The sequence below is a fragment of the Ceratosolen solmsi genome, unplaced genomic scaffold (assembly GCF_000503995.2).
Source record: "Ceratosolen solmsi marchali unplaced genomic scaffold, CerSol_1.0 scaffold11, whole genome shotgun sequence".
NCBI lineage: Eukaryota > Metazoa > Arthropoda > Insecta > Hymenoptera > Agaonidae > Ceratosolen > Ceratosolen solmsi.
Window position 1 is genome coordinate 15,045,645 of NW_011948416.1, and position 14,273 is coordinate 15,059,917.

The 14,273-nt window shown below is 21.4% G+C and overlaps 1 protein-coding gene across 1 annotated transcript; it reads left to right on the forward strand.

The window, feature by feature from the left end:
• The first annotated feature begins 2,764 nt into the window (after positions 1 to 2,764).
• Creld (Cysteine rich with EGF like domains) lies at positions 2,765 to 4,450 on the forward strand. Its single transcript, XM_011496040.1, has 4 exons — positions 2,765 to 2,944; positions 3,005 to 3,662; positions 4,034 to 4,129; positions 4,204 to 4,450. The coding sequence occupies exons 1-4, from the start codon at positions 2,777 to 2,779 to the stop codon at positions 4,425 to 4,427; spliced, it is 1,146 nt and encodes a 381-aa protein (XP_011494342.1). The 5' UTR covers positions 2,765 to 2,776; the 3' UTR covers positions 4,428 to 4,450.
• The last annotated feature ends 9,823 nt before the right edge of the window (positions 4,451 to 14,273 follow it).

The window sequence follows — 14,273 nt, forward strand, 5'->3', positions numbered from 1 at the left end:
TTAAATGATAATTACAAAATAATTTTATTAATAAATTCATCAAACAAGTCAAATTATATTATACTACGTTTACATCAATTAAATCTCGATTTTTCGTACTAATTTGATTTATGAAAATTTTCAAGTACAAACCTGCAGCAATTATCAATGTTAAATCTGAAATAGTGTCAACTTTACCAACTCATTGAACATAAATCTCGAAAATAAAAGAATATTTTTAAATATGTTCTTTTTTATTTTGCATAAAAATTAATTTTTAATTGAACCAGTATATTTCGATGCATGTGTACTATTATAGAAGAAATTATTTTATTGTAATTATTATAAAAAACCTTGACGTAAAGGTATATCATAACAGTATAATAGATTTGTCAAGAATTATGTATATTTAAGATTAAAATTAAAAATTCTATTTATATTGTAATATAATGCTCTTTTAATATTTATATGTATCAATCTATACTTAACTGCTTTATTTATTTAAGTATACATCTTATTTATATTGTTTAATATTATAATTTTTAAGCTTTTATTTTTTATAATACTAAATTTTATCGTATCAAGCTGTTTTTAATTTTAATTTACCTTTTATGAATAACTAGAAATAATGTATGTTTGATGGTGAAACTTTATCAATTAATTATAAAAGACATTCTAATTACAAATCCTATAATTAGCTTATATATTTTTAAGCTTAACTTGATATTTTATAATCTATATTTTATTTACAATATGGAAAATATAAATGATGATGAGAAAGATTTTATAAATACTTTTTCTTTAAAAAAAAACTTGTCGAAATTTATATATAAACTTTAATTTTAAAAACTAGTAACTTTTAATTGAATATTTATTTTTCGTATCTATTTTACATTTAACTTGAATAAATTGGAATTTCACCTATATTTACCGAATTATTCAATGCGTGTTAAGTGATAATCATATCTTTGGTCATATCCTTTTCGATAGAATTGTTCATTCAACCATCGGGTTTTCTTTTTTCTTTTTTTTTTTTACAATATTTATCGTATCCCTTTCATAATAATCCCTAAATTTTTATAGTATAATTAAATCCTTACGAATCTATTTCCGCATTATTCACATTATCATTTACAAATAAGAACTCGTAAAATCCATATTTAACATTATTATACAATTTTATTATTGTCTTTAGTGTTATCGTTACTGTAGAAAGAAGAAAAAATAGTGCTGGGTGCAAATACATAAGAAGATGATATATGTAACTGATTTCATTTCTACACTGTAAAGGCTAAGCGTTTCTTGCATACAATTAAAAATCTACTAGTTAATATTCAAGAATAACGCTTTCATAATTTCTCATAATGAATAAGACAAAATTAATTAGCTAGTTAATAAATAAATAGAATGAAAGGAAATCAGTGGCTTTCCAATCGTTTATAAATAAGACCATTATTACAAGTAACTTTAAAATTCTATTTATTACCGATTTATTGAAAAAAATTTTATCAAGTCACGCATATCTATTTTTTTTTAATGAAATACATAAGTTATAAATAAAGAAAGTAATTTATGACTGAGTTGTTATGATTAATATCTATAGCCTTACCACAATCCATTTCTGTTAAAGCAATAAGAGCACATAATATATATTTCTAAAATAATATTATTTAATTTTTATCATCTCTCGAAAAATTTTGAACTATTAATTAATTATAAAATTAATTTACTTCGGGATATGATTGTACTTTTAGTTAAGAACTTAATTTTATTTAATTCTACGGTATAAAACATTATAGAATTAATAAAGAATATCGATAAAACAAAACACATACTGAGATAGTAGATTCATCAATTCAGAATTTTAAAATGTTTTATAAGTTTCATATATTTAGTCAATGTACTTTCCACAAATGTTATATAAGTTTCACGTAAGCTAGATTTGAAACATTTATAAGAGCTTTAAAATATATAAGTATAAATCTATATTATTATAATTATTAAAATATATTAAATTTTATTAATATATAAAAATTATATAAATTAGTTACTTAATATATGAAATAGGAATAGATCAATAGAATAGTATGTGAAGTAAATACATTCGCTTTACTTCAAAAAAATTTTTTTTTTATTTTCTTAAAAGTTTGTCTTCCTAATTATTGATTATTATTATTATTTTATTTTTTTTAACATTGAATTCTGTTCTTCGACTCGCGCTACGCAATTACGGTTTCACGGCACCTACGGCACCTATTATATTATCTTTTGACTTGTACATCACTACCGGTATAGTGTCACGATGTGATTGGTGGTTACGTGTTCAGAATATTAGCTGATATTATTAACATATACACTTTCTATCTTAAAAATTTAAATAATTCTATTGCTATTTTTAAAAATTAATTATACCAAAAGCAGCTTCCAAAATTATTAAAAAATTTTTAAAGTTTCTAAAAGTTCATTAAATAATGTTAATTTTATAAAAGTATCATTATCAAACATAACCGTGCATTTTCACTAATTTAAAGTTAATATAATTCAATATACAACGTATTTATTAATACGATAATTTTTTTTTTTTTTTATAGTGCATTTTAATACATAATAATTTTAATTATAAATAGTGTATAATAATTATAAATAAATATAATTGTATGAAGTATTTATAAAAGATTTTGTTAGGGAGAATAGGGGAATAAAAATTAAAAATATTTAATATTGCTCAGTTATATATTTTATGAAAAAGTCTTTATTGCATTAATACATTGAATTTCTTCTTAACAGTTAAAAGACAATGAAAATTATATACATTGCTACTCATACAGTTCTCTTTTTACTTTTATATTCTCCTGTTAGCAGTGGTAGTGATAAAACTTCAGGACATAAGAATAGTGAAGAAAATAAAAATATGATATTACCACCATGTGCAGCATGCAAAATATTGGTTGACAGTTTCAAAAAGGTAAATATCGAAAGAAAGAAAAAATACGGTAAATGCTTGATATTTAAGGTTTTCTTTTAGGGAATTGAAAAAACGAGTCGTGGAAAATTTGAAGGTGGAGACAGTGCTTGGGAAGAAGATAAGCTTGGTTCTTATAAAACTAGCGAGGTACGGTTAATTGAAATTCAAGAAGGATTATGCAAAGATGTTGAATATGGTGAAACTCAGTGTCATTCACTCGCAGATGATATAGAAACTTTTATTGAAGAATGGTGGTTTACACATCAAAATAATAATTTAGATTTGTTTGATTTTTTATGTATACAAAAAGCTAAGAAATGTTGTCCAAAAAATCAATATGGACCCAATTGTGAAAAGTGTTCAGGATATCCAGATAATGTTTGTAATAGTAATGGAAAATGTAAGGGTGCAGGAACTAGAAAGGGAAATGGTAAATGCACATGTGATAATGGTTATACTGGAGAATATTGTTTTGAATGTGCCAATGGATTTTATACGTCTTATAAAGATGAAAAAAAATTATTATGCTCTTCTTGTCATAGAGCATGTAAATTTACATGTCTAGGAGGAAGTTCTAAGGACTGTCATGAATGTAACCCAGGATGGAAATATATTGATGGAAAAGGTTGTTTCGATGTTGATGAATGCATTGAAATAAAAAATAGTTGCCCAGACAATCATTTTTGCATTAACAATGAAGGCAACTTTTCTTGTATAGGTAAATTAAAATGCTTTTATCAATATATTAACGAAAATATGTATTACCAAAGAGTTTGAAAAAATATATTTAAATTATTTTTTAATTTAAATAAGGATATTTAATTCATGAAAAAATGTATAATAGATTTTTATAATATTTTATAATATACTTTTTATTAAAATATGTTAATCAAATGATATTTTCATTGTATAATGAAAATATAGACCTTACAGCTTTGACTGAAATTATAAATTTGAAAAATAGTTCTTGTATTATGCTTTGTTTAAATGATGTTTTTTTAGTTTAAGTTTTATTATAAGTTTTTGATTTCATAAATGGATTCAATATAAATAGTTCAACTTATTAAATTTAACTTTAATTTCAATTAGTTTGTGATAAAGCTTGCAACGGCTGCTTGGGAGACGGTCCTGACATGTGCGATCAGTGTACTGAAGGATTTGAGAAGAAAGGTAGTTTATGTATTAGTAAGTATTTGAAATACAATATTTTATTTTTATTTATTTTATACCACAGTACAGTAATATTAATTCTACCTTAGATAAAGATCTTCTTGGACGTAAAACTCAAGAAAATTGGACTCGTTATATTACATATTTTGGACTTGCAGTTGCTACAGGTATTATTTTAGAACGCAGCGTATATGCAGCTAGTATTATTGGACTGTTTATTGCAATTTACATATCTGTTTCTGAATATGTAATTGCACACAGTGGAATAGAAGATTCATTGCCAAATTTAAGTATAATAGATAATATTTCATAATAAATTTTTAACTAATAGACCATTCTATACCAAAATAAATAAATTTAGGTAAAATGAAATAATGATATAAAAATATTTATATTACTTCAATATCCTAACCATTGATTATTTACATCTTCTATCACAATGTAGATTTTTGTATAAAATTTTTATTAAATTAAAAATTAAAATGCGCACTCAATATCATTATAATTTCTTCCGAAATATTTAATCAAATCATTATTAAATTTAATTTTTCTTTTTAAAATATATAAATATAAAAATCTATTCTTAATCATTAAGTCGAATTATAATTTTATAAATTAATGTATGAATTCTAAAGACTTCTGATCATTATATTTATACATGCACTTTATAAATCATACTTTTATAATATTTTATGCAATTTCTTGTTTGTAAAATAATTTTAATATAACTAGTAATATAAAAATTCCAATTTTATACTATAATACTATAATTCATCTTCAATTATTATTAATTAGTGTTGTTTTTTAAGCTACACTGTATATACAATATGTCTACATGTCTAAAAAATATATTAATAAAATAATTTAATGATTAAGTAATGTATATTCATATAATTTATAAAGTATTACAGTTTATTTTCTTTTATTACAAATAACAATTCAAATACAAAAGTAATAAAATATTTTTAAATTTGTTTTATTAAGTAATTTTTAATTTTGTAATGCTTTTACTTTGAAAACAAAGAATTTACTCCGTTTTAATTTTATTAAAAAAAAATGGAAAATTTAATTATAAAGTTTATTTAATAAATTCTGAAAATTTTTATTCAAACTTTTTTATAAAAGTTTTCGTAATTTATTCAAAGTAAGGAGCTAAAATAGTAAATTTATATTTTATGTAATAGTTTTTTTAATAGATTTGTTTTAAGCACTGATAGATTGAATGAAATGTATTTTCTTTAACTAATTAATAACAATTAATATAAAAGATCTCAACCAAAAATTATTATGTAAATATGTAGTTAATGTATTTAAAGAAATAATTTTTTTAATTATGTGTTCTCTATTATAATAATTAAAGAATTCAAATATTTATTTAAAAAAATATATAATGTTTATTATTATAAATAACACTTTACAAAAGTATAAGTTTATAATAAAAATTAATTTTAAATGTCCTGTTTTAAATTATTTTTTAATCAATGAATTTTTTATACTTGTAATTGATGGATATTTTCAGAAATATCTATGATATTGCAAGAACAGAATGTAATAATTAAAAAATGGCAAAAAGGTTTTAAATTGTATTTTAAACATTTACTTCTAAAATATAAATTTTATATATCTAATTTAATAAAATAATAGTAAAATTTTCCAATTTTATCAATATTTGACATTGACTAATATTATAAACTTCATTCATTGAATTCTTGATAAATATTTTTTTTATACATTGATCATTATATTTATCACAGTCATGTACACATTACAAATGGAAATGTACACGTATGTATAATGTAAATCAGTGCTTCTATAATTTATTAATATACTTTAATTATTTAATATGTCTAATATTTTATTTATATTATTGGTTCTGTAAAGATTTTTGTTTGATTATTGTACAATGTCAAAAAGGTTAACATGTTAAAATTTAGAAAAATTGAATATGCATATTCCAGTTTTCTTTATTAATCTTTTATTCGTATTTTTAATTAGTATAAAATTTTTGTAACAATATTAATTAATAAAATTAATAATATTAATTGTGTACTATTTTTTAATAACTGCTTTTCAATGAGATTTTTATAGTTTTAACAAAAATTGATAAAATATTAAAATTTTAAGCAATAAAATAAAAATATAAGGTAGCTTATAATGCTTTATGATCTTCACACCAATACACACAAATGTATGCATGAAGCCAGATTAAACAAATAAAATTTACATAAAAATATTATTTTGTCACATGCTATATTGAATATTTGTAAATGATAATATAACGTATAGGTATAAATATATTCAAATAATTTTGAGCGAATTTTTACAATCTATCAATTCTATTAAATTGATTTATTTTTCAATTTTATGTTAATATCATTTTCATATTAATTAAATGCAAATGATCTTTTTAGCAACTTTAAAACTATTTTGATAATATACATGAATAAACACAGAATTTATTTAACATGATTATAATTTATTAGAATTAGTTTAAAATACTTTACTCGTTGTTCACTTTTTCTTACAAAATAATTTGTAAAATAAATTACATATTCATTTAGAATACCTTTTCTGAATAAATGACTTAGTGAAAGCAGTTTGTAAAGAAACTGTAAATGTATGTAATAATCATTCACATAATTAATTAGAGATTTTATAGTTCATTCAATATGAGGATAAATACAGGTAAATATTGATGTCATTATGATATTCAGATATATAAATAGTTAAGTTATCTTTATTAAGGAGTCTTTAAGGAATTTCCATTGTATTATTTATCTTATTTAAGATTGTTTAATTATTTACTTAGCATATTAGAAACTAATTTATCAATTTAATATGTTATAAATATACGTATGCTGTTTTAAATAAATAAATTAAAACTAAAAATAATTACTATGAGAAATTGCTTTCTTCCTTAAGTAAATCATAAAAATCCAAACCACGACTCACTTTCTCTATGAAGCAACAAATCGATTTACTATCATTAATCGAACTATTTTAAAAAATATATTATAAATTTTGATCGAATAATTATATTAATCAAGTTGATCGTGTGCTGCCCAATTGATAAATTATTATTAAGATCAAGAGGAACACAGAGATTCGAAAACTTACAAGCATACTTTCGTAAGTTGATAGATAAGCATTAATATTACGATAATGTTATCTTGAGTTATATCTTGTTCAGCTATTCCGTCGAATGAAAAATTTAGTTCTTTTCCTAATTCCACACATAGATGTAATTGCGTAAAAGTTGCGAAAACGCGAGGCTATCAGATAACAGATCTGCATACAACTAGTAAACGTAAGGGAATACCTAATACAATACGCCGATACAGTATCTAAGTTTTCTCTATTCTGTTTTTCTCAACCGTCTCTATGTCTTCAATATTATCGTCTATAAATTTGTCAAAACTTCGATATTTATTAAATATATTTACAACAAAAGTAAAATTAATCTTATCAACACCATTAACATCATTAGCGATCACAGAAGTTCGATTTTTACAGCTTGCTGCAATATTGTTTGTGCCCGATTCATGTTATATAATTCCATTAGTCTCTAAAGTAATGTCAGTACCTTTCAGAACAATTTGTCGCTCCTGAGTTTGAATCACAGGAACATTATTACAACTTTTATTAATTCCAGAATTTTCATGTAGAAAATTCTATCATTTTGTCAAGGTGTAGCTAAACCAGGACAGTTCGCCAGTGTAATTTAGCTAAAATGGCCTATACATGTAATTTACGAACAAAGATAAAAAAAAACTAGATAAAAAAGTTTTTCTTTAAATCAATATATCATTATTGATAATATTACAATCAATTGATTGAGGTAATAAAAGAGTCGAAGTTAGATTTCTGTAAATGATGTAAAAGTGATCTCTAATTGTGCCAAAATAAATATCGTTAAGAAATTTACTTGAGTGAAAAAGCATGTATTATACAATTTATCAATTAATTAAATATGAATCTCACGGTAAGAGAAGTTTATCTTTGAAATTGTCAGAGGTTCGTCATTTTAGGATCTATGGGCAAAAGATACTCAAGATTACGCAAGACACCAAGAAGATGGTATTCTTCAAGTTCGAGTGAAAATTGTATCTTCGTTAGAGGAAATTAAAATCACACCCAGTATTTTAAGATTATTTTTCTTAAGAAAAAGAGTTTTCTTGAGGCTTAAATATCAATCGTTAGTCCATAATTCTTAACTAACGAGTTGAAATTTATTAAAACTTTGTTTTGCTTTTTCTGCTTGACCATGATTCTTATTATATTCTTTCATCAAATTACGTGCCTTATAAAATAAAATTTTCAAATCATATTCGTTCAAAGCAAAACCAAGTAGTTCTAGAGAAATTAAATGACCTTTATTTTGAGCAATATCATAAATATTAATTACTAAATTCTTAAATTTGAATCAACTTTCATATCATTTTAATTTATAAAACTATAAATATATTAAATATATCACCAATTTCTTACTTATTATACATCTAAAAATGAACAGTATATTTTCAAATGTATAGTGTAAGTTTGAAAAATTCAATGATACTTTAATAATAATAAAATTAATGAATTAATTGCTTTTTATCTTATATTTTCATTTAAAATATTATTCAATCACTTCTTAAAAATATATCCATAAAATAATATCTTTGTGTATGTTTTAAAGCTTATGTTTAAAACTTTGTTTCAAAGCATTAGTTTAAAGCTTTCAATGTTAATATTTTTTAAATTATTCAAGATGTTTTTATTTTTTACATATTTTCTATGGCATAAAACTAACCAATGAATTTATATTCATCATATATTTAAAAACTTAATCTTGCATATATATATATATATATATATATATATATATATACTTAATAGAAAGTCATGTAAAATACAGAGGGTAATAATTTTTATAAATAAATTCATGTAGCAATGACTTTTAAGCTGCGTTAATATAATAAATAGAATATTTCCTTAAAATACAGTAATTCAAAAGAAAAAATGATTAATAAACATATAAGCTTAAAACAATTTTATTCTTTCTAATATTATGATTATCTTATATATAATTGCCAATGTATATTAATAATACTTATACTATAATTATCATCTATAACACGCGAAAGCAACTTTATTTAAAGTTTTATTTAGAATTATTATTATATATTATTATTTATTATAGAAGATGAATGTGAATTATTTTATAATTCTTAATAAAATACAAGAAAATATGTTTCGAATAAAACTTTTCTAATAAATTGTTCTAGAATATTATTTTAATTAATAAAATTCATATACTTGCATATTATATTGTTGCATATTACATTTGTAGTATATTAAAGAGAAAATTAAATGAATTATTTAAAATTTATAATTACTTTTCGACTTAAATATTGTTCGTGTACATTTTATTGAACATTTAGTCATTTATATTAGACAAAACAGAATTTTTATTAAATATAAATGCTACCTATCGTATGATTTTTATCGCAAGAAATACATAAAGTTCATTAAATATTGAAATAAGTATAAGTGTATCGATATAAGCAGTCAACTAGTGACCTTTAGAACAAAGAAACAGTACAAAACCTACGCACAACGCACGACAACGCATAACGCACACTTTGGTAAGGATACATCTAATTGCCGGAAAATTCGATTATCCTCAGAATTAAAACTATTATTTTAGATTAAAGACCATCCCAAGGAAAACATTGGGAAAAATAATGATAATTATTTTATTATTCTTTAGTATTTATTATTATAATATATTTAGTAAAAAAGAATAAGGAAATATAATAAAAATTTACATTAATTTATTTGCATTAAATAAAAATTCATTATTAAATATTAAGTAATGATTCCAAATACAATTACCGGTATATTATCTAATAAATCACTATAATACTAGATTGAAATAACATTTGAATGTTATTCATATAAGTAAAAATAAAATATAAAACGAATTACAATAAAAATAATGTTTAGCCATAAATACAAATTATTATTATTTCAGACAATTGTATAGCACGTCACGTTGAAATCGAATTATTTCCTTGATATAAAATTAATGTACAATATATTTGTATATTGTATTTATTATTGATCAGAAATGCAAAAAATGTTACGATTACTTATTTTATGTACACGTATGAATCTTACAAATAAAATAAATGTATATTAAAAATATTTTTATGCTAATGTAGTCGAGATTACTATGGGAATTATAAAAAATGCTTGATAACAATAAAATAGATAATACGATATTTCATGTCCGTTTCTCAACAAAAGAAAGGAAGAATCAATATAATGAATCAATAGACAGGAATATAAATATTTTTATTGTCCATTCATGAATAAAATCGTACGCTAAGGGATATTGTAAACACGTTTATATGCGTACTCGTGCACACAGAATCATTCATTTGTATTTACGAAACATCTGAAGAAAATTTAAAAATCTTTAGGCAAGAACTTATATTTTTAAACTGAGCTTCGATCTCAGTTTAATGTAATCTAGATATAATATAATGTTTTCGAACAAAATTTTCTATCAGACACTAAATATCGGCTTGTAAACATCAAGAATGTATTAGCGTGTCCTTTCTTTGTGCTTTTGACAACATCACAGACGATAGGCATATTAAATATTATTGAAGTAATACTATTCCATTTGACAATTTAAAGTTGTAGCGTTTGTCACCGTCTATTGTTATTCTATATAAACTTTAAAAGTTCTGAATTAATACGGGCATTCCTATTACGAGTCTACCAGTGTTTGTTAAATATTAGTCAAGTTAAATAATAAAGAAGCTAAACCTCAAGCTCTGCACCTCAGATTTAAGCGCGTTCTATTTAATAAACTATTTATGTAAATAGTTTGCATTAATATCTGTGCTCAATTGTCGGAAGAACAAACATTCTGACTTTTACAACTTTTTAATGAATAATGCAACAAAAAATTATGAATGTCAGTACTCTAATATTGAAATATGCCTTTAAATAGTAAGACGGGTAATAAGCTTTATTTTAACTATACTGTAAATACTTATTGATTAATTTATGCTTCACCGATAATACTTTACGCGTGATCAGATATTAATATTGCATTCACATTCAAGAGGATCCGTTAAAATTTAAATATCGAATACTTCAAAATTAAAAACACGATTATCATTTAATCATTAAATTAATACATAAATAAAATAAAGACATGAGCTTTTTGAAAAGAAACAATTGATTTTTATATACTTTATTTTATTTTTATATATTTTTATTTATTTTTATTTTTATAATTTATTTTTATATTTTTATATTTTTATAATAGAAGGTATTATTGATTTTTAATATTAATTATATTTTACAATATTTAAGCGAATAAATTAAGTTTTATAATGTTATTTACTAAAAACAACATAAACACAGTATATGTAAATTGTAATATATGTTGTTGGGTAATTTAATAATTAAAATCTATAAAATCAACTATTTCCATTTATTTTGCAACTATATTCTACCCATATATAAACAATAATTATTTTAAGAATAATATCAGTATTAATAATTGAATACAAAAATAGTAAGATTTAAATAATAAATATATGACACTTTTTTAATTATTTAGATAATGAACAATAATTAATTTTTTAACATTTTTTCGTCTTAATGTAAATCAAAGCAACTTAATAAAATATACTACCTCTTTTATATTATTCCTATATAAACAATTATAGAAAATCTTTAATGTCTTATATTTAAAAAAAAATCATATTGTATAAATAATTTTATAAGATTATAAATTATAAAATTTTAATTGTTTAAAAATATATCTATTTAATTTCTATTGGAAAATAAGAATTTAATTCAACTAACTACAAATGTTTTCTAGATACCTAAACTTTTATTTTTTATGTTTACAAATGTATTTAGCTTTTGTATTTTAATTGAATCATCAAATATGACGAATATATATATATATATATATATTTCTAAAATTAATATTCATACTCTACTTAATAATAAATGTCAGTCTTTATTTATATTTCATGTGTTGACAAACATAATATGTAGATTAATCGCTCGAGCATGTCATTTATAATTATTCAAATATTTAAATTAAACTTTAAACATAATTTTATATTATTTTGTTTTATAGAATAACCAACCATACAATATTATTACCACATATATATATTAAAAGAATATATAAAATAAAATTGGAAATATGCTATCTTATTTAATGATTAAATAGGATATCTTACTGAATTCAAATATAAACATTTATAAATGTGCAAATAATCATAAAATATTGAAACCAAAATATGTGTTAAACTTTTTATCAAATTATTATTGTATACAAATAATTAATTTTCACAATAATATATAATGTTACAGTTTTTAACAAAATATCTATCATTTTAGATATTAGATAAATAAAATTCAAACGCAAGTTTCAATTTAATAAAAATTAATTTGTAATTACGTCCGTTAATATAATTATTCATTTATATTAATATTCTTTACTCATGAATTCCACAATTTTAATTACCGAAGAAATTAATTTTGTTGCAACTTGAACTTTATTTTGTAACAATATTATACAAAAAAAAATTATTATTTTCTTGTATGCCGACTTTATCTTTTTGATTATTGTGATATATATTGATATGAATATTCATTATAATTTGTACAATACTATATATATATATATATATATATATATATATATATATATATATATACATATATATATACATACAGGCGTAAAACAGCAAAAACAATATTATATATAAATTAATTACAATAATCGAGTAATAATTATAATGCTTAATATATAAGATTCGGTGAATTGTTTGTAATAATTATTAGTATAATAATAATGTAATAATAATAATTGTTAATTAATTTCTGTTTTATTTATAATTTTTATATTTAAAATGAACGTTATAAATATTTCTTAAAACCTGTTAGTTATTAATGTTTTAACGACTTTGTAATTAATTATTTTATACATTTTTAATTCATTACTGAAACATAGGATTTATACGTACAATAGTACGTATAACATAGTATTTAAGAAATTTTAAATTAAAAGCGAAGTTAGTATATTTTAAATCAATTTAATTGATATTTTGATAATTGCCATTCAATAAAATTTTTATTCTAAATGATTATGGTAAAAAATAAAATACATTTTTTGGTAGGTAATGTTTATTATTACAATTTTTGTTGAAATCACAAAATTTCTACGATAATATAATAATTCGATCTTAATGTTTGTTTCTCTATACAACTATACGTACAATAATAAAAATAATAATAATAGTAATAATAATTATAATAATAGCTATTATCCTCATTTTCTCCTTTCTTATTATTTATATAAAGTTCATCATAAATATCGATATCTCGCTTATATATATAATACCTTGTATGTACGTCAAATAAGCTTCGGCTCTAAGTCGCATAGTAAAATAGTCGTTACGTATATACCACCAAATTGGTCATATATATACGTCTTGTGAGTGTGTACGTGTGAACATTAACTAATTTTTTTTATGTATACAATCAATGTCCAGCCTTTTTCTTATATCTGTGTACATTTATTTTACGTTAATGTTTTCTGTATTATTCAGAATATTAAACATCCGAATGGGTATCCAGCTAAATTGTTAATGAAAGAAAATGCATTTTACTTGCAATAATTACAATTACGTGATATCGATAAATCGTTAGCTGCAATCTTAGGTTAAATTCAATTCAATAAAAGGAAAATATTTCATCTTCAGTTTACCCAATGAAAAAATGTTAATAACGGATAAAGATAGTTTGCCAATATGAAAATTACGAAAGAGATCAAAGTTTTTCCCATAAACAAGAACTTCAGGAATTGATAAAATTTTTTTAGATTACTTTAATACATAGAAAAATTGACAGATGCATAAACTGTTCTTTTACCCAATATTATATTAAATAAGAAAAATAATTTCAAATACATGAAACATAAGATTATAAAATATTAATATTTATAAGAGTAATTTTATTGTATGTGTATTTATGTTTGTATGTGCACATGTATGTGTGTTGTACCTGTGTGTGTGTGTGAGAGAGAGAGAGAGAGAGAGAGAGATAAATAAAATTATTATAAATATTTAATTCA

Excerpts from the sequence above, each read along its gene's own strand:
- Creld (XM_011496040.1), top strand. The coding sequence starts at position 2,777 with ATGAAAATTATATACATTGCTACTCATACAGTTCTCTTTTTACTTTTA. Across the intron at positions 2,945-3,004 it reads TGGTTGACAGTTTCAAAAAG|GGAATTGAAAAAACGAGTCG; the intron begins GTAAATATCGAA and ends GTTTTCTTTTAG. Across the intron at positions 4,130-4,203 it reads GAAAGGTAGTTTATGTATTA|ATAAAGATCTTCTTGGACGT; the intron begins GTAAGTATTTGA and ends ATTCTACCTTAG.